This window comes from Monodelphis domestica, chromosome 2 (genome assembly GCF_027887165.1).
Source record: "Monodelphis domestica isolate mMonDom1 chromosome 2, mMonDom1.pri, whole genome shotgun sequence".
Taxonomy (NCBI): Eukaryota; Metazoa; Chordata; class Mammalia; order Didelphimorphia; family Didelphidae; genus Monodelphis; species Monodelphis domestica.
Window position 1 is genome coordinate 266,178,284 of NC_077228.1, and position 23,798 is coordinate 266,202,081.

At 42.3% G+C, this 23,798-nt stretch overlaps 2 protein-coding genes across 3 annotated transcripts in view; one reads left to right on the forward strand and one right to left on the reverse strand.

The window, feature by feature from the left end:
- LOC103094962 (cytadherence high molecular weight protein 1) overlaps positions 1–23,798 on the reverse strand; it is a 74,208-nt gene that overhangs the window by 21,737 nt on the left and 28,673 nt on the right. The window lies entirely within an intron of this gene.
- Positions 9,524–13,881, forward strand: MUCL3 (mucin like 3). The gene is made up of 4 exons (XM_056814701.1): positions 9,524–9,995; positions 10,223–11,237; positions 11,998–13,030; positions 13,551–13,881. Exons 1-4 carry the CDS (start codon positions 9,554–9,556, stop codon positions 13,695–13,697), a joined length of 2,637 nt encoding a protein of 878 aa, XP_056670679.1. The 5' UTR covers positions 9,524–9,553; the 3' UTR covers positions 13,698–13,881.

Below are 23,798 nucleotides of genomic sequence, written 5' to 3' on the forward strand. Positions count from 1 at the left end.
GCTACTATTATGGAAATTCAAAGCATAGTCCAGAAAGAAAAAGGATTCCCCAAAAAGGTTAAGACCCTTCAGGATTTCTTGGTCCAACAATTAATGTCATTTAATATTGGAATTAGTCCAATAATTCTATAGCTTGTCGATCCAACTGTACAGAATTTTCTTGGAAAATACACATTCTTTATCTGTGTGTGTGTGTGTGTGTGTGTGTGTGTGTGAGAGAGAGAGAGAGAGAGAGAGAGAGAGAGAGAGAGAGAGAGAGAGAGAGAATGTATATGTATGAGGGACTAGATAAATATTATGAGCAACAAGCTGGATCTGGAACTATACAAGCTGTGGGAGAACTTTTGGAAATTTGCATATTTCTTTTAATGGCCCTGAGTGTCTTACTGAGGCAAATGCCCATTTTTTAAAATTTAAAAGTTTTTTATTACCCTTACCTTACATCTTAAAATCAATAATAAATATTGATCTCAAGGCCAAAGAACAGTATGAGCTAGGCAGTTGGGTTAAATGGCCTGCCCAGAGTCACAATGACTAGTAAGTGTCTGAGGCTGGGGTTGAAATGAAGGTGATGAGTCTTTCTGACATCAGGGCTGGCACTCTATCCACAGTGCCACCTAGATGACCCGTGTTCATATATTTTTTTAAAGCAATAATATTCTTTTAGTAATATTGTATGGTTTTGGGTCTTATAGCCTTCAAGGAATTAAAGTTGAGATCAACTAAAGAGCAATGGTGCTGTGCATGGTGAGTGGGAGTAAGCTAAAACATATTACTAGCCAAGAATGGTGGTGAAAAAGTTGTATAGAGAATGTCATCAGGGAGATGCATGAATGGAAAAGAAAGTGGCTTTGTCAAGAGGGAACGATAATTGATGCGTCCATTAACTAGCTCACAAGCTAAACTGGTATGCAGTGTCAGAAGAATTAGAGGAAGGACTTCAGTTATGCATAAAACTTGAATAAAATAAGTCATGGCTGGGGGTAAACACGTCTTTATTAAGCACCTACTATGTCAGGCACCATGTGAAGCACTTTACAAATATTATCTCCATTCTCCCCATGACTCTGGGAGGAAGATACTATTTTTATCCCCATTTTACAGTTCAACCAGGAAGTTTCTGAAGTTGGATTTGAACTTAGGTCATGGATGGATTGAGATTTGTCAACAATGAAATCATAGCTCCATCAAAGTATAATATATGGGAAGAAGGATCTCTGTATATGTAGCTCACATTTCCTCTCACACTTTCCAACAACTAAGGCATTTCTCCTTCTTGTCTGTCTTATGTTCTGCCATTTTGGTAAATTTCCCTAGGGAAGGTCCAAGAGCAAGGAACCTACAAAGGGAACTAGGAGGTGATGAGTGATGTTTGTTGTAGATAGACAGATGGAAAAAACATCAGAATTGGAGTTTGAAAGTCTTAAAAAAAATCTGACACTAATTGTTCAAAACCCCATTTGCTCATTTATAGAATCTACTTCACAGGTCATAGAGACCAAATGAGAATATCTGAGTGGATGGTTATTTTCTTCTCCAGCTCATTTTATAGATGAGGAAACTGAAGCAAACGAAGTGAAGTGACTAGGGTCAGACAGCTAAGAGATGTTGAGGCCAGATTTGAACTCAGGAAGATGAATTTTCCTGACTCCAGATCTGGCACTCTATCCAAAGGTGCCATCTAGATTCCCTTTTACATTCTGGAGAGTTTGTTAATCAATTAATTAATCCTCCTTTTCTACCTACTCTTTCCCTAAACACACACACACACACACACACACACACACACACACACACACACACACACACACAGGACTAGTGCAAGAGAAAGGAGAGAATGAAATAGAGAATCTAAATTTATTAATCAGGTATTATGCCATAGTTCATGTGTGGTACATTTGTGGTTTGGAGCACCAACATCATTATGGGAGTAGTTGGTTTGGGGGGATATATAGAGGGGAAAAGGTTTCTTAATGGACAAGGAATAGTGGGAAGTAGGTAGGAGTATTGCTCAGAACTGAAGTGGGTTAGAGGCTATGGAGCTGTATGATTAGCTCATTTGGGGAATGGGAATTGGATTAGGAGAGAAGAAATCTCAGGACTGAAGGCTTAGATGCTCAAATTCTTTTGGGAAAAAAGAGACTAGGGTAGGGGGTGAAAAGAGCAATAGGTGTTAAGTGACTTGCCTTTCCTCCCTATCCCTCATAGGTGGGGCTGAATGTTTGTTCCTAAGGGAAATAAATGAGGGATGGGATGAGATATAGGGGGCTGGATATATGGATATCAAAGGGAAATAGAAATTTAAGTGGGGGAGAGAACCAGATATCCAGAAAGTAGAGTTTGGAGCTCTGGGTGGTAGTGGTTATGTTGAGTAATGTCAGGTCTGTAGGGTTGAATATCTGTGGCACTCATAAGAACTGTTGATTTGAAAAGTACATAAGAGCAGATGATAAAGAGCCTATCTCACATTCAAGGTGAACCTGGGTTCAAGTCCTTTTTCTGATACATATTGGCTGTGGAAACCTTGGCAAGTCTCAGTGTTCCCAGCAACCATCTAAGGCTAAAAGTTGAAGAGTAGTTGTTGTGAGGGAGTTTCCTAATCTAGAATCTCCCTACAATGCAGAAATCAAAGGAAAAAGAGAGAAAAAGAAAGAAAGAAAGAAAAAGGAAAGGAGGGAGGGAGAATAGGTGAGAAAGGAAGAGGAAGAGAGGAAAGGAAGGAGGACTGAGGGATAGAATGAGAAAGAGAAAGGAGGGGGATTGCTATGTGGTTCAGAGGACCAGTCCTGGGTTCAAATTTGACCTCAGACACTTCCCAGTTGTGGCAAGTCACGTGGACAAGTTATTTAACCCTTATTGCCTAGCTTTTACTATTCTTCTGCCATGGAACTGATGGTACCAATTCTAAGCCAGAAGGTAAGAGTTTATTTTTTAAAAAGAGGAAGGAAGGAAGGAAGGAAAGAAATAAGGAAGGATGGATGAAAGAAAGTAAGGAGGGAAGGAAGGAGGAAGAAAGGAAGGAAGAAAGGAAGGGAAAAAAGAAAACAAAATAAGAACACTAGAAATTCCATTGTATATTAACCCTGACTCTTACACAGGCATCGCAGAACAATTTATAAGTGATCATAGGATTTGTCTTCTGAAATGTCAACCTTCTTAAACAAATAAATGAAGCAAATGGGAAACTCTTTTGATAGTTAAAGTGGCATTGGTGATTCATAATTAGCTTACATATCTTCCTTATCTTACTGGCCCCTAGAACTCTAAGTTTCCTTTATCCTTTTATAGACCTAATCCTCCTCTTCCTTCCTCAATCTTCCTCCACCTCCAGTTATCACATTGGCATTTATCTTTGAGAACTGGTTGAAACATATCTGTTTTTGTTTCATCAGAGGTGATTCTTACATTTGTTGGGACCTGGGATTTCCTAACTGTTAGGAACTCTGGTGAGGAACTCTCTCTGCCAGCGCTAATCTGCTTTGCAATTTAGAGACTTGGAGGGTTGCCTGGGAGCACTGTTAAGTTAAGCAATGTTGACTTAAATTACTTCTTCATAGTTACATCATCATCACCATTACCATCCTAGCCAGCATTTGTGTAGTAGCCCTTTAAGATTTACGAAGTGCTTTATGAATATCTCATATTCTGTTTTACATTTCTGTCTTACAACAACTCTGTGAGTTAAGTGCTATTATTGTCCTCATTTCACAGATAAGGAAACTGAGGCAGAGAAAGGTTAAATTATTTCTGGAGTCAACAGCTAGGAAGTGCTTAAGGCTAGATTTCAACTCATGTCTTTCTGACTCCAGGTCCAGTATTCTAGTCAGCGCATCAGCTTGTTGGCACCAGATAAATCAGAAACAAGACTTGAATCTAGGTTTTCCTTCTTAGAAAGCTGGTTCTGTGTCCATTACTTCATGTTGACTTTTACATAACAAGCATTTAATGAATGCTAATTAGTTGAATTAGCATGGCACATTCCTATTGCCATTCATATTTCACAATGATTTACTCATGGGAAAATTAAATTGCTGTCAATGGCAAATCTCTTGAATAGGATGAATAACCATCTGCCCTATCTATCAATAAAGCATTTATTAAGCGCCTACTATATGCCAAGCACAGTACTTGAACTGAGTATACAAAGACAAAGTAAAAGTCTGTGCCCTTCAGGAGATTACCTCTATCTAGGGGAGAAACATGTAATAGACAGATAGGTATATAGAATATAGAGAGAAAAGAAACATTAAATCATTGGAGAGGGGAAGGCACTAGTAGTTGGGAGTGAGGGTGGGAATCAGGAAGAGCTCCAGGGTGTGAGCTGGGTCTAAGTAGTTTAGGTACTCATGTGTCTGAAGGTGTAGAGCTAGAAGCTAGACCAGCTTCTTTCTATCTTCCTTTCTTTCTCTCTCCTTTCTTTCTTTCCCTTACCTTCTGTCTCAGAATCAATACTAAGTATTGGTTTCAAGACAGAAGAGTGGTAAGGTCTTGGCAATTGCCTTTTAACTAGTATCTCAGCCTCAAGTCTCTCAGGCACACAAATCCACCTGTCATCAGCTGCCAAGATCATTTTTCCAAAGGTAGGGCTGTCTGTGTTATATGCCTCCAGCTTGATAAGCTCCAGTGGCTTCTTGTCACCTCTGGGATCTAATTTTAAAACCTCCACTTGGTATTTATTTAAAGCTCTTCATACTCTGACCCCTTTCTACCTTTCCAGTCTTCTGACCCTTGACTCCCTGTATGACCCACTTACTCTGGACCACTTATTGTTCCTTGACCATGCAAATCTATCTCTCATCTTCCTCCCAGTGCACTGGTTGTCTACTATTTCTGGAATGCTCTGCCCCCCTCACCTCCCCTTCTTAATTTCTTTTGACCCATCCATTTGTCAGCTAAAAGTCCACCTTCTGCTGGAGACTTTTCTTGATCTCTAGGAGGGAGAGGATGGGGAAGAGCATCTAAATTTGTTAATCAGGCACTAGGACATAGCTCGTGCTTGGCACATTTGTGGGTTGGAGCACCAATATCATTATGGGAGTTGTGGTTTGGATGTAAATGGTCTCCCCAAGGCTAATGCCTTCCCCTTTCAAATGGTTTTCCATCTACTCTCTATCTTGTATGTACCTAGTAATTTACATGTTGTCTTTACCATTATATATTCCAAGGTCAGGGATTGCTTTTTGCCTTTCTTTGTAACTTCAAAGCTTGGCACAGTGTCTGGCACACAGTAAATACTTAATAAATGCTTGCTGACTGGTAGTGAGGGTTCATGTTTCAGCAGACATAGAGAGGAATGTATAAATTCCAGAGATGTTTTGGCAGCAAAACCAGTAGTACTTGATTATTTGGAAATGAGAAAAGATGGGAGATTCAAAAATAACTCCAATGCTTCAAACATGGGAGATAGAGGAATGATGGTGCCACTAACAGAAACAGGGAAGTCAGCTATCAGGGAAAGTTCCAGGGGGAAAAATAACAAGCTTAGCTTTGTATATGTTGAATTTCAGATGCTGATGGTATATACACTAGAGGTCTGGATCCGGAACTCAGCAGAGAGGTCAGCACCAGAGCTATAGTTTTGGGGGTCATATAGATAGAAGTGGTCATTACAATCATGAGAGTGTTAGGAAGAGAAGATGGAAAAAGATGAACAAGCAAATGAAATAGAAGGATTAGTAGAGACTTAGAAAAATGAGATTGTTGTAAACTGGTAGTCTAAGAAAGAGATTATTCAGAAGAAGGGGAATAGTCAACAATATGAAATACTGCAGAGACAGAAAGGAGAGTGAGGTTGTTCTGTTTGGTGAAATGGAGGTCACTGGGGACCTGAAGAGAGAGAGAGAGAGAGAGAGAGAGAGAGAGAGAGAGAGAGAGAGAGAGAGAGAGAGAGAGAGGAATTTCAGTAACTTGGTAGGGCAGGAGCTAGATTACAAAAAGTGCTGAACGGATGGGGAGGAAATATGGGAACTGTGTATACTTTTTCTAGAAGTATATGTACCCATTCATGGACAGCTAGATGGTAAAGTGGATAGAACTCTAAGCCTGGAGTCAGAAAGACCAAAATCTTTTGAAAGTTCAAATCTAGCCTCAGATACTAGCTGTGTGATCCTGGGTAAGTCACTCAACCTGGTTTGCCTAAATTTCCTCATCAAAACAAAACCAATAGTATATATATATATATATATATAATTTTAAATGTTATTTCAAAATAATCTTCAATAGAGGGAAGCTTTTTTTTAAATCTGAGAATATTAGTAGTTACAGAGGAAGTGGCTAGAAGATATATGAAAGAGAGGGGATGTTTGATGGAGTAAAGTGCTGGAAAAGATGGGAGAGAAAAGGATCAAAGGTACAAGATATGAGACTAGCTTGGATAAGGAACACAGTTACAAAATGATCCCATGTCTATGATTTTTAAATTTCATACCATAACTACCCCTACTCACCTCACCCCAAACTAGACATTTTCCTACTGTCAATTGTCTCTAAATGAACCAATCTCATAGCAAGATCTGAAGGGACAAAAGTAGCACCTCTAGAAATATATATGTTTTCACAATGTAGGGGAGCTCCCCACCCCAAAGCACTTCCAGAGATATTATTCCTGTTTCTAGATGGCCATAATAGAATCACAGCATTTATAATTGTTAGAGAGCTGAAAGATACTCTACTCCAAATCCTTCATTTTGCAGATGAGGAAAACTGAGGCCTGAAGTTTAGTTAGTTGTCGAAAGTTACACAGGGAGTAAGTAGAAGAACCCAAGTCCTTTCCCTCCAAATCCTTGCTCTTGTCACTAAAGGAAATCTGCTTCCTTTTTCTTAATCGGTTTGTAATGATTGGAAAATCGTTTTTTATATATATATTTTAAACCCTTACTTTCTATCTTAGTAACAACTCTAAGACATAAGGGCAAGGGGGATGTAAACAGGGTTAATTGACCTGCCCAAGGTCATGCAGCTAAGAAAGTTTTGAAGCTAAATTTGAACCCAAGTCCTCCTGACTCCAGGACTAGCACTCTATAGACTGTGTAACCTAGCTGCCCCTGGTGATCATACTTTGTTAGAGAGCCAATATAGTTCAGACAATAATCCAGAAAGCTGCTCAGAGTGGGGAAGGAGGACTAAGGATGGAGAAAAGAAATCTGGAGAGTGAAACAAGCCATGGAATGGATTTGTTTCTGGCTATTTATGATTCCCTGTTTGAATCTGGGCACATTCCTTCTGCTCTCTGGATCTCAGTTTCTTCCTTGGAAAAATGAGGGAGTTGGATTAGAAGATTGAACACAGACCCAGAAGATCATCAAAATGCCCACCAGGTAATTTAGTGAAAGGAGTCAGGTAGGTGGCTCAATGAATCAAGCACTAAGTTTGGAGTCAAGAAGATCTGAGTCCAAATCTGGCCTCAGACCCTTCTTAGCTATATGACTAGGCAATTTGCTTAACCTTTGATTGCCTGACAAAAAGATCCATTGGAGAAGAAAATGCCAAACTACCCCATATTGTGTGGATAGAATTTGCTCCCCAACTCTCTCTTACCCAGCATCCCATTTTGTGTGTTTACACTTTGTGCACGATGAGTGAAGGTACTGAAAATGGGATGCTGGGTAAGAGAGTCTTGGGGAGCAAATTCTATCCACACAGTACCCTATGGATAGCTATGGTACATGGGGTCATGAAGAGTTGGACATGACTGAATGACTGAATAACAACAATTTAATGAAAGAAATGCAAAATAGTTCCTATTTACAAAAAATGATGAACTCTCCTAATTTTGAATATCTCAGTCTTACTCCCAAAAAAGGATATGATGCACATATACAAGGTTTCCTAGTTCTAATATTCTAGGACTCTGTGCCAAGAAGAATGGAGAGCAGAAGGTAACCAGGAGGGTTTGAGAAGAAGGTCCAGAGAGAAATGGTTTGACAATGTAGTTTGAGGGCTTGGGGAAGGAGCTAGGAAAGCAAGAAAAATTCTTCCCCATACCTCTGTCCAAGGCCCCTCAGAGATCCAGGGATCCAGCCCCTGTCTCTGCTGACCCAAGGCATCTGTCTTCTCTATTTTAGATTTCCATCTACAACTTTTCCCCAGGATCCTATTCCTCTAAAGGAGTCGAGTGTCTGAACTCCCCACCTTCCCCTATTCCTTTCAAGGACCCAGGCATCTGCTTTTGAATTCAGGCTCCTTTTCGCCCTTTTAGGTGGGAAGAGGGGAAGGTTGAGGTTTTCTGAGACTTGGAATAGAGCCAGGCACTGGCCCCCGCCCTGAGCTAACATGGATTGGAAATCTCACTTGCAGATAATTAATAACTCTCCAGCTCTCACTTACTGTTTTTCTCCCAGAGAGCAGAAACAGCTCTACAGCCACCATTGGCTGTTTTCTCTTGGGATTAAAGTTTATATCTAGCTCAGTATAGTTATGTTTTCCCTGACGCCCTATCTGTAAACACATTCAGATTCCCTTGAAGTACACACTTATCTCAACTCCCAGTCTAGCTCCCTTCCTACCCTTACTTTTCTCTTTCCCACAACCAAGGAGATCCTCATTTCCAGAGTCAGATTTCCAGCTATTGGCAAGTATAACAGAGATGGAACTATAGTCAAGGTTCAGGTATTCGTTTATCCAGCCCCCAGCCTTCCCACCGAACGACCGAATAGTCGTTCTACTTATTCCTTTTGGGGATTTTTGCTCTAGGTCTAACCTCAATGCTACATATTATAACAACTGAGATGATGTTAGAAGGGGATTAGATTATAGGAAAAGAATTAAGGAGGGCCTTTCCTTTCCTTCTGCTTTAGAGTATTATTTACAAGGAGAGAAATGGGACAGGCACAAGATACAAGAGGTACTCAATGGAGAAACCTAGGGAATGTGAACTGGAGGAATGTGAGAAGTATGGGGATAAACACTGTTGTTTCTCTAATTTATAGGTATTGCCTCATCTGAGGAGCTCCTGACAACTCTTGAGTCTACAACATTCAACGATTTAATCCATCTCACTCCAGATATCATTTATACCACTACTTCTGACCCCCCAAATCTTGATACGAAATCCAGCCCTACACTCCTCCCCAAGCTAAAAGGGAATGGAAGATGTATTCCTCGGTCTCGGTCTGGAGATCGCCGAAGTTCTGTGACTAAACTCTCTCCAAGACATCAAGCTAAGAATGAAGCCCAAGACCCAGTTATTCGGAATGGACGATCTATCTCTTCTTCTGGCAAGATAAAAAGCACCACCTTTACACCCAGGACCTGTACAACCTCACACATGACCAGAAGCCCATCTCCCTCCCAAAAGAGCCCTAGCACCTCACACACGACCAGAAGCCCATCTCCCTCCCAAAAGAGCCCAAGCACCTCACACATGACCAGAAGCCCATCTCCCTCCCAAGAGGGACCTAGCACCTCACACATGACCAGAAGCCCATCTCCCTCCCAAGAGGGACCTAGCACCTCACACATGACCAGAAGCCCATCTCCCTCCCAAAAGAGCCCAAGCACCTCACACATGACCAGAAGCCCATCTCCCTCCCAAGAGGGACCTAGCACCTCACACATGACCAGAAGCCCATCTCCCTCCCAAAAGAGCCCTAGCACCTCACACACGACCAGAAGCCCATCTCCCTCCCAAAAGAGCCCAAGCACCTCACACATGACCAGAAGCCCATCTCCCTCCCAAGAGGGACCTAGCACCTCACACATGACCAGAAGCCCATCTCCCTCCCAAAAGAGCCCTAGCACCTCACACACGACCAGAAGCCCATCTCCCTCCCAAAAGAGCCCTAGCACCTCACACACGACCAGAAGCCCATCTCCCTCCCAAAAGAGCCCTAGCACCTCACACACGACCAGAAGCCCATCTCCCTCCCAAAAGAGCCCAAGCACCTCACACACGACCAGAAGCCCATCTCCCTCCCAAGAGGGACCTAGCACCTCACACATGACCAGAAGCCCATCTCCCTCCCAAGAGGGACCTAGCACCTCACACACGACCAGAAGCCCATCTCCCTCCCAAAAGAGCCCAAGCACCTCACACATGACCAGAAGCCCATCTCCCTCCCAAGAGGGACCTAGCACCTCACACATGACCAGAAGCCCATCTCCCTCCCAAAAGAGCCCTAGCACCTCACACACGACCAGAAGCCCATCTCCCTCCCAAGAGAGCCCCAGTACCTCACACAGGACCAGAACTGTGCCATCTAGGAGCACCCCTCCCTCCCAAGAGGGCCTCAGCACTTCACACAGGACCAGAACTGTGCCATCCAGGAGCACCCCTCCCTCCCAAGAGAGCCTCAGTACCTCACACAGGACCAGAACTGTGCCATCCAAGAGCACCCCTCCCTCCCAAGAGAGCCTCAGTACCTCACACAGGACCAGAACTGTGCCATCCAGGAGCACCCTTCCCTCCCAAGAGAGCCCCAGTACCTCACACAGGACCAGAACTGTGCCATCCAGGAGCACCCTTCCCTCCCAAGAGAGCCTCAGTACCTCACACAGGACCAGAACTGTGCCATCCAGGAGCACCCCTCCCTCCCAAGAGAGCCTCAGTACCTCACACAGGACCAGAACTGTGCCATCCAGGAGCACCCCTCCCTCCCAAGAGAGCCTCAGTACCTCACACAGGACCAGAACTGTGCCATCCAGGAGCACCCTTCCCTCCCAAGAGAGCCCCAGTACCTCACACAGGACCAGAACTGTGCCATCCAGGAGCACCCCTCCCTCCCAAGAGAGCCTCAGCACTTCACACAGGACCAGAACTGTGCCATCCAGGAGCACCCCTCCCTCCCAAGAGAGCCTCAGTACCTCACACAGGACCAGAACTGTGCCATCCAGGAGCACCCCTCCCTCCCAAGAGAGCCTCAGTACCTCACACAGGACCAGAACTGTGCCATCCAGGAGCACCCTTCCCTCCCAAGAGAGCCCCAGTACCTCACACAGGACCAGAACTGTGCCATCCAGGAGCACCCTTCCCTCCCAAGAGAGCCTCAGTACCTCACACAGGACCAGAACTGTGCCATCCTGGAGCACCCCTCCCTCCCAAGAGGGCCTCAGCACTTCACACAGGACCAGAACTGTGCCATCCAGGAGCACCCCTCCCTCCCAAGAGAGCCTCAGTACCTCACACAGGACCAGAACTGTGCCATCCAGGAGCACCCTTCCCTCCCAAGAGAGCCCCAGTACCTCACACAGGACCAGAACTGTGCCATCCAGGAGCACCCTTCCCTCCCAAGAGAGCCTCAGTACCTCACACAGGACCAGAACTGTGCCATCTAGGAGCACCCCTCCCTCCCAAGAGGGCCTCAGCACTTCACACAGGACCAGAACTGTGCCATCCAGGAGCACCCCTCCCTCCCAAGAGAGCCTCAGTACCTCACACAGGACCAGAACTGTGCCATCCAGGAGCACCCCTCCCTCCCAAGAGAGCCTCAGTACCTCACACAGGACCAGAACTGTGCCATCTAGGAGCACCCCTCCCTCCCAAGAGGGCCTCAGCACTTCACACAGGACCAGAACTGTGCCATCCAGGAGCACCCCTCCCTCCCAAGAGAGCCTCAGTACCTCACACAGGACCAGAACTGTGCCATCCAGGAGCACCCCTCCCTCCCAAGAGGGCCCCAGTACCTCACACAGGACCAAAACTGTGTCATCCAGGAGCACCCCTCCCTCCCAAGAGAGCCCCAGTACCTCACACATGACTGGAACCCCCTCTCCCTCCCAAGAGGGCCCCAGCACCTCACACAGGACCAGAACTGTGCCATCTGGGACCACCTCTTCCTCCCAAGAGGGCCTCAGTACCTCACATAGGACCAGAACTGTGCCATCCAGGAGCACCCCTCCCTCCCAAGAGAGCCCCAGTACCTCACACACAATGGAAACCACTTCTCCCTCCCATGAGGGCCCTAGCACTTCACACAGGACCAGAACTGTGCCATCCAGGAGCACCCCTCCCTCCCAAGAGAGCCCCAGTACCTCACACAGGACCAGAACTGTGCCATCCAGGAGCACCCCTCCCTCCCAAGAGAGCCCCAATACCTCACACATGACTGGAACCCCCTCTCCCTCCCAAGAGGGCCCTAGCACCTCACACAGAACCAGAACTGTGCCATCCAGGAGCATCCCTCCCTCCCAAGAGGGCCTCAACACCTCACAGAGGACCAGCACTGTGCCATCCATAACCATCAATCCCTCCTATGGGGGCACAGGAGTCTTGATCAGAACCACTTCCAAGTCACCCAAGACCATTACTTCTTCCCATGGGGACAAGGGAACCTCAAGTAGAACCATCATTCCCTTCTTTGAGAGTACTAGAACCTCAGACACAATCACATCCATGCCATCCAAAATAACAAGTACTTCCCATAAAGGAATGGAAACCTCCATTACTGGAGATTTGAACAAACCCACAGACTGGACTATAGCTGTTTCAGACAAAGTACCTGAATCCTTAGGAACCTCATATAAGTCTACATCTGCCACTGACAAAACCATAGGAGCCACAGAACCAACCACTGCTAAGGGAAGTTCAGATAAAACCATAATTTTTTGGGGAACATCAGAAAAGATGACCAAATCCTTGGAAAGAACCACAAACATCTACAAGACTGCATCTTCTTCACATCAAATGATGGGAACTTCAGATAAAACTCCCCAAACTTCAGATAATACCACAAAAATTTCAGGAGACATTGGAACCTTAGAGAAGACCACACAATCTTTGGACAAGACTATACACAAATCTACATCAACTGCCCCTTATCTACCACTTCAAGTTACTAGTGAGAAAACTTTTGCACCTTTCACACCCACTCTACACCCATCTTTCACAACTCCCAAACAAAGCCAGGAATTGAATTCCACAAAATCAGCCAATAATAGCTGGCCAGACCAGGAAACAGATAATTCAAGAGGAGGGTCCCAGAATGGAGCAACTCAGGGGCTGCTGGAGGGGAATTCATTTCCCACTTGGGCCATTGTCATTGTAGTCCTGGTGGCTGTGATCCTCCTCTTGCTACTCTTTGGCCTACTCATCATGGTGAGAATCAGAAGGAAATAAGGGAGTAACATATTATGGAAACAATGTTAGCCTTGGGGTTTGTGGTGGATCCAAGAGAAAAAATGGAACTAGAGGAAGGAACATGGAAGGGGGGGAAATGGGAGCAAATTTCAAATATGGAAAATGGAGACAAGAAAGAAGAGTGGGATTGGGATAAAGAGCATGGGAAAATGAAAGGGCTGAAGGACATCCAGGGGCTAAGCTATGAATTTGGGTATTGAAAAAGGATGGAATGAATGGTAGAATATGAGAGAGTGAGTTCAGAATTCAGGGAAAAATGTGTTGGGAGTCACAGCTAAGGGGAAGGTACAAGACACAGATGAAGAAATGTATAGTTCAGATGGGGTTGAAGTAGAGTCACTGCCTGAACCAAAAGCCAAGACAAGAGAAAGGTGAATTCTTAGAGTAAATATGTTTTGTATGTATAGTAAAGGTGAGAGAAGGATGATGAGAGAAAACAACATTCAACCTTTCTTACCACTCTTCAACCATCTTCTAGGCTGTCTACATGATCAAAACACGGTATCATCAGACGATTACAGACAATGAAGAAAATGATGCAGAGGATGAGATTGGCCCCAATTCTTATCCTGTGTACCTGATGGAGCAGCAAGCACTGGGTCGGAGTCAGCTCCCATTACCTTAGTGATCTCTCTACAGGGTCCCAAGTTCAAATCCTTAATGACTTATTCCTTGTCTTAGTCAGGAATAAGAATTCCTTCCCTGTTTCCTAGACTCTAGGAAGAGCTAAGACTCCTGGCATTATCAACTTCAATCCTTAAGCCAAGGTACTGGAAGGAGGGGTCTACCACCACTGGGTCAGAGTAAAGGAAAACAGCTGGAGTCTTCAAAGAGACTTGAGAACTTGGTGGACAAGGAACTGTGTCACATATTTGAATTCCAAGATTATAGTAGTACTTTTCCTCTCCCTTGAACAGGGAAAGGGGACTCTACATATAGAATCCCTGTGGATTGATCCTAAGATTATATTCATTTCTCTTCTCCCAAGACTGAACTCCCACCACAGATCACACCCTTCTACCTCTCTCCACCAAAGGTCCATCTAGGTCTTTTCCTCTCCTCATCTGTTAAATTATTCTGATCTAGGGCTGCTAGGTGGCACAGTGGATAGAGCACCAGACCTAGAGTATAGAGGACCTGGGTTTAAATGTGGCCACAGATACCTCCTAGCAGCTGATCTTGGGCAAGTCATTTAACCCCAATTGCCTAGCCCTTGATGCTATTTTGTCTTAGAGTTGTTATGTCAGAAAATAAGGACTAAAAAAAAGTTACTCTGAACCCCATCAGAGCTCCTACCAATTCCCTCCCCCCTACCTGATACAACTCTCCCTTCCTTTCACTCATGTATTTCCAGGACTTCTCTCTGTGCTGGATTCTTCTCTCTAGATTTAGGGGAGACTAGTGCTACAGAATGGACAGGGGTTCCATGTCAGGGAAGCTGAGGAGGAGTTGTCTAAAGAAACAAAAGATCACTGGCTTCCTCTTATTTATCTTTGTACAATAAAAGGTCAATATTTTAAATTAAAGAAATGGGAACTGAGAAGAACCTTATATTCATGCCCTTCACATCTTGGTCTTAGAATTAAAGATGGTCTTAAATATGAGAAGGCTGAAGGATGAGGACAAGGCTTTTTATGAGGAATCACCAAGAATTTCTACTGTTTGTGCATGTCCAATATTGAAATGTTCATTTGAGTCTTACTTCCTTTCAGTGACGGCCTTGACTTGACAAACACGTATTGAGTGGCTGGTGTGTGCATGACACTCTTTTGAACATGGAGATTTGGGTAATGGGGGGTGGGGGGTGGTGGCAGGGTAGGCAAAACAAAGGAATATAATACATAGTCCCTGCCCTTGAATAGATTACAACCTTGTTCGGAAACATACACACATGAAAATTAAATAGAGATATGAGATAGCAGGAATCAGAAATATGGAAAGCACCAAATAAGAGGTAAAGATAGTAAGTTTTATAGGTGTGGGTGTGAATGCAAACATGCCTGTGCTCAGCTTTGTCCTGAGACCAGCTTGAGGCTCAACTTCAAAACTTAACAGGCACTTACTCTGTGCCAGGCACTGGGGATATGAAGACAAAAAAAAAGATATTTGTTGTCTTTAAAGAGTTTACATTTTATAGATGGAGATAACATGTGCAAGGGAGTCAATTAGTAGTTGTGGCTATACCTTCAATACAGAAAAAAATGGGAAGAAGGGCATTGACACTGAGCCCAAATCTCTGGTCCTCCAGTAGACTCCATGGAAACTCCATCATTAGACCTATTCACCATCTAAATGATTTTATGAGAATTCCTGCAATTTACCACTTTTTAACTTTATCCCTGACCATGACATCAACTATCTTCTTAACCTTAAATCCTAAATATAACCTAAATAAACTTTAATACATTAACTCAAATGGTTTCCCTTAATCCAACATCATACTCTATTTTAGCCTGAAAACTAATCATAACTCTGTGTGAACCATTCCTTTCCTTTCAGTGAGCCTAAAGCACATTAGTAAAAGCCGCTTTAAAACCACACTAAGAGGGGTGTCTAGGTGGTTTAGTGGATAAAGAGCCAGACCCTTACTCGTCTCAGACATCTCTTAGCTGTGTGACCCTGGTGAAGTTACTTACTCCAATTATATAGCCCTTACTGACCTTCTGCCTTAGAACCAAAACACATTATTAATTCTAAGATGGAAGGTATGGGTTTGAGAAGAAAAAGAAGGAAAAAAGAAAGGAAGGAAGGAAGAAAGAATACATACTAAGACTCTTAGGATACTCTGTACTTTATAGAAATTTTCTCATTTGACTCTCAACAATTGCATGAGGTAGGAAGGGATTATTGCTCATATAGGGAATTTTACAATTATGAAAACTAAGGCTCAGTACTTCAAAGATCCATGATTGTACCCATGTGCTTCCTTCTTCCTTTTACTTAGGCAGATCAGAAAATGTCCATATTTTAGGCAGCTAGTTTGTGCAATGGATAGAGATCTGGACAGAGTCAGGAAGAGATTTGAGTTCATATTCAGTCTCAGACACATACTGAAAAGCTGTGTGACTTTAGGCAAGTCACCTAACCTGCCTCAGTTTCTTTATCTGTAATATGGAGATAACATCACCTATCTCTCAAGGTTGTTGTAAGCATAAAGTGAAATATTTATAGTCATATAAATGGTAGCTCTTATTTAGTGGTTGATTAGTGAGTAATTCCTATAGCCCAAAGAATAATAATTACCCAATTTCTTGGTTGTGAGTCTCTATACATTTAGGTAGGCTGATCTTTGGACAAGACATTCTTAGGAGAGAGGGAGAGAAGAAGAAAGGGAAGAATAAGGCAGAAAAAGAAGGAAGGAATCAGATGGAAGGAAGGAAAAAAAGAGAGGAAGAGAGGGAGGGAGGAAAAACAGGTTGATATAACTATTTTAGACACTTTAGATTGGTATCTACCAGAGGGATTTTGGAATATACATTAGCATAATCAATAACCTATTCCTCTATTGCTATGGGAATAGCTCAGTTTAGATGGAAAACAAATTAGCCTATAGGGAAAGATGAGGCTAGAGAGGTAGTATCACCTTTAAAAGTAGAACCTTAAAAAACTTCTAGTCCTTTGTTGTCATTTTACAGAAGAGAAAGCTGAGACTAGAGAGATTAAATTCACTCCTCTAGTAAATTAAAAAAAATCAGAGCATGATTTGAATCCATAGTCCCTGATTTTAAGTCCAGGGCTTTTAATTTTACACAACACTGCAGGTTGGGGCCAGATCATGGAAGACCTTAAATGCTAGTCAGAAAAGTTTGTATTTTATTTCATTGGAAATGAAGAACTATGAAAAATTGTTATGCAAGAGAGTGTTGTGTTTGGAGTTGTGTGAGAGGAAGATTCATTACTAGATGTGTAAGGTATATTGTCAACCTGTACTTCCAGAAGTTCAAGAAAATCATTCTCATGGGGAGAGAATTTGAACAGTAAATCATCATCCTTAGAAGAGGGAAAAGGCAACAGGGCTCACAAATAAAATTCACCAGATGTCAGATTCTCCTTGGACCTGGAGATATCATTGTCTCCAGTCTTTCAAACAGGTCTAGATTACTAATCCCAAATCTAGGATGTATCTTCCAATTTAAGTGTACCTCCCCGCTCCCCACTCTCACTCCCAAGACAGAAGGGGATAGGAAGCTGGGGAAGGAATACACCCCAGGTAAGAGAACTGATGACGTTAAGGGCCCGCTGGAGTGGGAAGAAGATACTCAGGTCTGTGAAATGGGAGTTCCCTAGAGAGAGGACTAGGATGGTATATCTGGGTCCCTGGAGGGGAGTGAGGCTGATGGGTGGAGAATGGCACTCTTGGGCTCCAGATGGGTGAGGAGAAATGAGGCCTGGGTGAGGAGGGGTTGGACACCTGGATCTGGAAGAGAAGCAGGAGCTAGGAGGCATGGAACAAAGGCTTTTCAAACCTTGTTAATTGTTTTTTAATTGCTCGGCAGGGGATCAATATATGGGCTGCAGTTGCCACCTGCTTGTCTTTGAGTGAATCCTAGTGCCCTCAGGGAAAGGAGTGACAGGTCACACCCCAGGGATTCTAAGATAGTGCCGCAGACAGGCAAAAATTCAGAAAGCTGGCCTGATGCCAGGAATCCTCCCTGAAGCTCCTCCTCCGGGATGCTTGGGTGGTTTCCTCTTTTATGGGCTCCATCCTGTGCTGAGTATCAGATTCACCAGTGCTTCCCACAACATAGATTCAGCCTAGTCCTGGGCACCTCTCTAAGTTCAAGTTCCAGGCACGGGACCAATGAATCTTTCCCCATTTTTCATCCTTCTGAATTCAGGCTATAGGCTGCAGGGTCTGAGCTCCAGGAGCTCACCCCAGAGACTGGTGTCCTCAAGTACTTAAGCCAGGATATTCTGTCCATACTCCAAATGCCACAGACCCTTGCTTAATTTCTCCAAATCAATCTCTTCTTCACTTTCAGCTCCATCTCCTCTTGAGTATCAGAGAAAGAATACTGGAACCATAGCATGCCTGCTTAGAATATCCTTCTCCCTCTTTTTCTGTTGAATTGCTACCCATTCTTTGAAATTTACCTCAGAGGATCACAAATTTGGAACTAGAAGAGATACTAGGGATCTGCATGCCCAGCTTCATTTTAAAGAAAGGAGCTGAGTGCCAGAGGAGTTGTGACTGCCCAGATCCACACAGTGAATCAGGATCAGGCAGAGATAAACCCTAGACCATGATGGCAAACCATTTAGAGGGGCAAGTCCCTCTTGTGACCTAGACACTGGGTCCTTCTCAGGCATCCTTCTGCCCTAACCCACACCTTTTAGGAGCATAGACCTACAAACTTTTAAACCCCAAACACACTCTTTCCTCCCTTATTTCCTCCCCCAACACACACACACACAAGGGCCTCTCTAGAGAAATGAAACATCCCCAGAGAAAACTGGTTTCTAGCCCAGAGTCTGGCTCAAGGGTGGGTCTCTTAACCCTGTCAACTTTGATCCTCGAGTTCTTTTCCCCTCCCTGATCTTCCTCAGAGACAGCACCCTGTCATTGTGTAATTTCTCCCTCTCCTCTTGACCCCTTTCAAATTTTTCTCCTCAAACAGACATTTACATCCCAACCTCCCTCTCTGTTCTATAGTGATAAAGCAGAGGTCTGGAGCTGCCCCTCCCTAGGGGAGGGAGGACCCAAAAACCTAGGCCTCCCCTCCCCAAATTGACTATAAATGCCACAGATGATGAGGTGAGAAAAGAAGAAAAACTGTGTTGAGATCTTGTGGAATTCAGGCATCCAGGTGATATCCAGCCTCTAGTTCTATTTTCCCCTTGGGGAAAGAGAGGCTAATTCTCCAGCAGCTTAGTGCCTGCAAACTGACATCGCCACCAAGAAAGAACCCACACATTGGAATCCTGGCCCCACTCTTCCTTGGTTAATGTCCATTCCGTGGGCCCCAGACACCTGTTATCTTGAGATGAAGAAAGGAAAACTCTCTTCTACTTCCTGGACTCTGCTATTGATTCTTCTTGGGCTCTTGGGTCTTGGTGAGTTAATCAATCTTAAGGAACAGGGCTTGGAGGGAAGATGAGGATATCAGCTGAGAGAGGGAGCAATATAACCTTCCTGGTCCTCAGTTCTTATCTTTGGTAACTAAAGACTCTTCTGACTAATTTGATGATTGTATTGTCCAAATATCTAATGCATCTAGAGAAGTTCCCACAAGGAACTCCTTCACAATATCATCTCCCTCTGGGCTTTCTCCCCCAAAGCCAATCACACTGGCACTAGAAGACTGGATCCCCAAAGAGATGCCTCTTTCTTCAGGTAGGCAACCAGTCAGAGTATTAAAACAAATCCTCTTTAGTTCAAGTCAGCAGATTGGGCATGATAGAAGAGTACTAGGCTTAGACTAAAGAGATGTCAGGGAGTTTTCTTTGCCAGTCAATTAATTGGGTTGATAGTTTGACCAAGCCATTTGCTATTTTCCCTTGGCCCAGAAAAAACGATCTCAAATGAGAAGAAAGTAGGTCTGAATTCTATTCTAAGGCTTCAGAGAGAGACCTTGGACTCATTTCCTTTATTAAATCAGAGTTTCTTTATCTAAAGTATGAACTGGGAGGGGATCAATCTTTTATGTTACTCTCCTTGGCACCTCAGGGCCTGACACAAGATCATGGCACCTAACCAGTGACCTGCCTTTCTACAGTAAAGAAAGAGAGGCCCTTTAATAGTCCAACAAGAGGGTCTGGACCTGGTCAGTTTGTTGTTGTGGCTATGCCCCTATACCTTAAATAAAATTATCCCTCTGCCCAAGCTGACTCCAATACCTCAATATAAGCAAAAATTCCAAAGTCAACTCATTTCTCAAAATGGACAGAAGATTTAACCTTTATGGTAATCCCAATAACTTCCTTTTGAAAAAAAAATCAGCTCTTAGAGCATATCCAAGAGGTGATTTGAAATATCAATGTGGATGAGTGCAGAGATATTGGGATAGTAAAAGCAGTGTGTCTAGGACATGAAATTATGGCAAGGATTGGCAGGGACAGGAAGGATTAGAGAAAAGGAGATTTAAGAGTAGGATAAAGCCAAATGCCTAAATTCTGAGAAAGGAATGAGAAGAAGTAGAGTCAAGAAAAGGGGAAATGAGGGTACAAAAAGTGCTATCAAATTTTCTATTGTAAAATTTCCTTTTGAACTTCTTCATCTTTGAAGAAAGAACAGGAGTAAAGTATTTGTGAAATACCATTCTATGTGTCAGACACTGTGCAAAGAACTTTAACAATATTATCTTCTTTGATCCTCACAACAATCCTGGGAAATAGATAGCATTATTGTCCCCATTTAACAGGTGAGGCAACTGAGGCAAACAGAAGTTGTATGACTTGTCTGTAGTCACACAGCAAATTAATGTCTGAGGCCTGATCTGAATTCAGGTCTCCCTGACATTGAACCCAGGGCTCTTTCTCTAAGGTCACTGGAAATTCTGGGATTTTGTAATCCCAAAGATTCATAAGACTGAGCTTCTACTCAAAATGAGTTTGGGGAAGAATCCTTTATATGGATTTTGTCTTACTGAGAAAGGGAAGTGAAATAGCAAGAATATGGCATTTAGTTCACTTGAAGGAATAATTTTCCCGGGCTATTACTACAACAGAAGAGACCAACAAAGGCACTAATCTTAAAAGTTCTGCAGCATAACACCTACTAGTTGGGCAAAGATTCATTTGCAAAAATAACCCATCATAGAATTGGTTTACAGGGTCTCATCACACTCTACAAGAAAAACAAGAATATTTTGAGGCTTTTAAAGTTTTTTTGATATTAGTTTCCCAATATTTTCCTTCCACTAGCCCTAAAGAGGCATGTTCCACATACAAAATAAAATAAGAGGAAAAAAATGAGCAAAATTAGTGATCACACACATCAAATTAGATTTGCAGTTTTGAGAATAATTTGACTGCTACCCTATTTGAACATACCCTTCCCATCCTAAATCAATTATTTACACCTATGCTAATTCCTGAACATAATTCCTATTATCTAGTTAAATATGATTCTGTAGGGATAGTGATTATTTCTTTTGTATTAATAGATGTTAACATACATCAAGTCTGTTAAGGATAAACAACTAATCCTAATATATAATATAATTAGGATTTAGTTAGATTAGATTAAATAGATTCTCATTTACATTAGTCTTTTTTCTTTAAACTCTTACCTTATATCTTAGAATCAATACTGTGTATTGGTTCCAAGGAAGAAGAGTGATAAGGGTCAGGCAATGGGATTTAAGTGACTTGCCTAGGGTCACACAGCTAGGAAGTGTCTGAGGTTAGATTTGAATCCAGGACCTCCCATCTCTAGGCCTGACTCTCAATCCACTTAGCCACCCAGTTGCCTCCTTTACATCAATCTTTAAATTTATAGTTTCTTTCTTATCTTAGATTTTAAAGTTGTCAAAATATAATTACCTAACTACAAAAATGCCCTAACTAGAGGGCCTCTTCCCATGTGGCATGATGAGTGTCACCATGGGCAAGGAAGGCTTCCAGACTTCTATCTTAAGTCATCTGAGAATTCGGTGATAGAGATGTTCTAATGGGGTGCAAAGTCCCTACAAAAAAATGTCCCCTAGCTATTTTTAGAGCTCTTTGCCCACATCTTGAGTAGGATTCTGCCTGCCCTGTACTTAAAATAGGGGGAACAACTGTAACCCAACAATCAGGGTGGGGCTCCACTTGGGAATTTACCAGCTCTTTACTCTGTGAACTCCAATGTGACCACAAGATCACCAATGACATTTTATATTTTGCCCATGGAGGGATCTTACATCGTGAGGAAATTCTGGGATCCGAATTTTTGAAGGGGCCCAGATTCTTTTAAAAAATAGCTATTGGCTTGGAACTCTTCCTCAGTTGTTTTATTGCTAATTGGACAAATTTCTAGCTATCTGCACCAATACTCATCACTGGAAAAAAAAAACAGAGAAAAGAGAAGTCCTTTATCTCCTTATATCTTAAAATTGCATTGCATTCAGTTATAAAATGTTGTTAACTTTTAAATTTCATTTCAAATACATTGTGGAAGGGAACATATATATGCTAAGAAAATGAAAGATTTAATATTTTCTATTTAATTCCATTTGGTAATTGATTTTAGTAACTTCCTGAGATATGTTTCTTTTTCTCTGAGTAAAGATCAGAAGTTTTCAAGTTTTCCTCTCTGAGTTAAGTTTAAAATTCAATTGTCCTATAAATGACCTTAATTCAAAGAAACCATGTTACCTCTATACAACCTTGCAAACCTATGTACAAGTAAGAGATCTGATATTTTACTGACAAGCCTTACATAATACAGGTGGGTGCCAAGAAGTCTGTTAGATCTATTCAGCTAACAAGTAGGTAGATCCTATTTCAATCAACCTTTCCTGACAGCAAGGTGGATATAGAGATATCTTGGTAGCTCCCAAAGTCCAGGAAATCATATTATTTTTGCCACCTCTGATGCTTCAAAATTTGTAAATGATCATTTTGTTTTCCATCTGTATTGCTCCCTATCTTTGTTCTTTGTATTTCCCCAAACTATAAGGAGGCTATTAAGCTCTAGATTCAGGACTTTTGGCTGAGAAGTTGAGAGCAAATTTATTGATAAATTGTAGCCTTACCATTAAATTGGATGTAGTAGAAACTTGGTACCTCAATTTATCTTAATTTATAACTGTAACAATCCTTAAATATTCTAACAGTTTAGAGAGTCCAAAGCAATAGTAAGGATAAGTAAAGGTTAAAAAAAAAGGGGGGGGGAATAGCCAATTCTACTAGGTAATACTCAAAAATCAAAATCAAATGACCTCCAGAGAATAAACTAAGAGGTGAAAACATAAAAGATTTAATCTGTATGAATATATCTGTCACCCAGATAATACCTTCTATGATGTGAGGAGCTTGACAAGGGGCTGGGACACTGGTAGATAAATTCAATAAATAAATAATTATTTTTAAAATAAAAAAAATCAAATTCAAAATAAATTGTAGTACCCTAACTAGAAATGAAGATTAAAAAAAATTTTAATCACATAAAAAACACATCAAGAGTTATTAAAGTAAAAAACAGGTTTCTTTTCAGGAACAAAAAGTCACTTCAAGTGACTATCAACATCACGAACAACACATTTATCAATAAGCCCTACAAAAGGATCTTCCAATGTCCATCCTTAGACAGTGTGATATAATGATAACATCTCAGCTAAATCAGTTCCTAACAACTTCCACTGAGAAAAAGCAAGAACTACCCCCAGTCCAAACTACTTCATCAAGTAAAAAACATTTAATAAAAACTCCACAGAAAGAAATACAGTTAAACAAACCTCAGCTAGAGTTGCAGCAATAGTTATGGCTAAACTCCCAAACAAGGCCCAAGTCTCTTCAGAAAAAACCCCCAAACTATATCATTGCTAACATCCTCAATATTACATACAATACATTTACCAACCAGCCCTATACATAAATTTACCACTCTACCATGCTTAACAAAAACAACAACTATAAAATCAGATATAAGGGAAGTCCCATCAACCATCTTTTCAAGAATAACAGCAGCTACAACAGTGACCAAGTCTTTAACATCAGGAAAAACACATGCAAATACAATAACCACACAGGGATTGACTACTCAGAAAACAATATCTGTTTTGAAATCTCACTGCCATCTGAT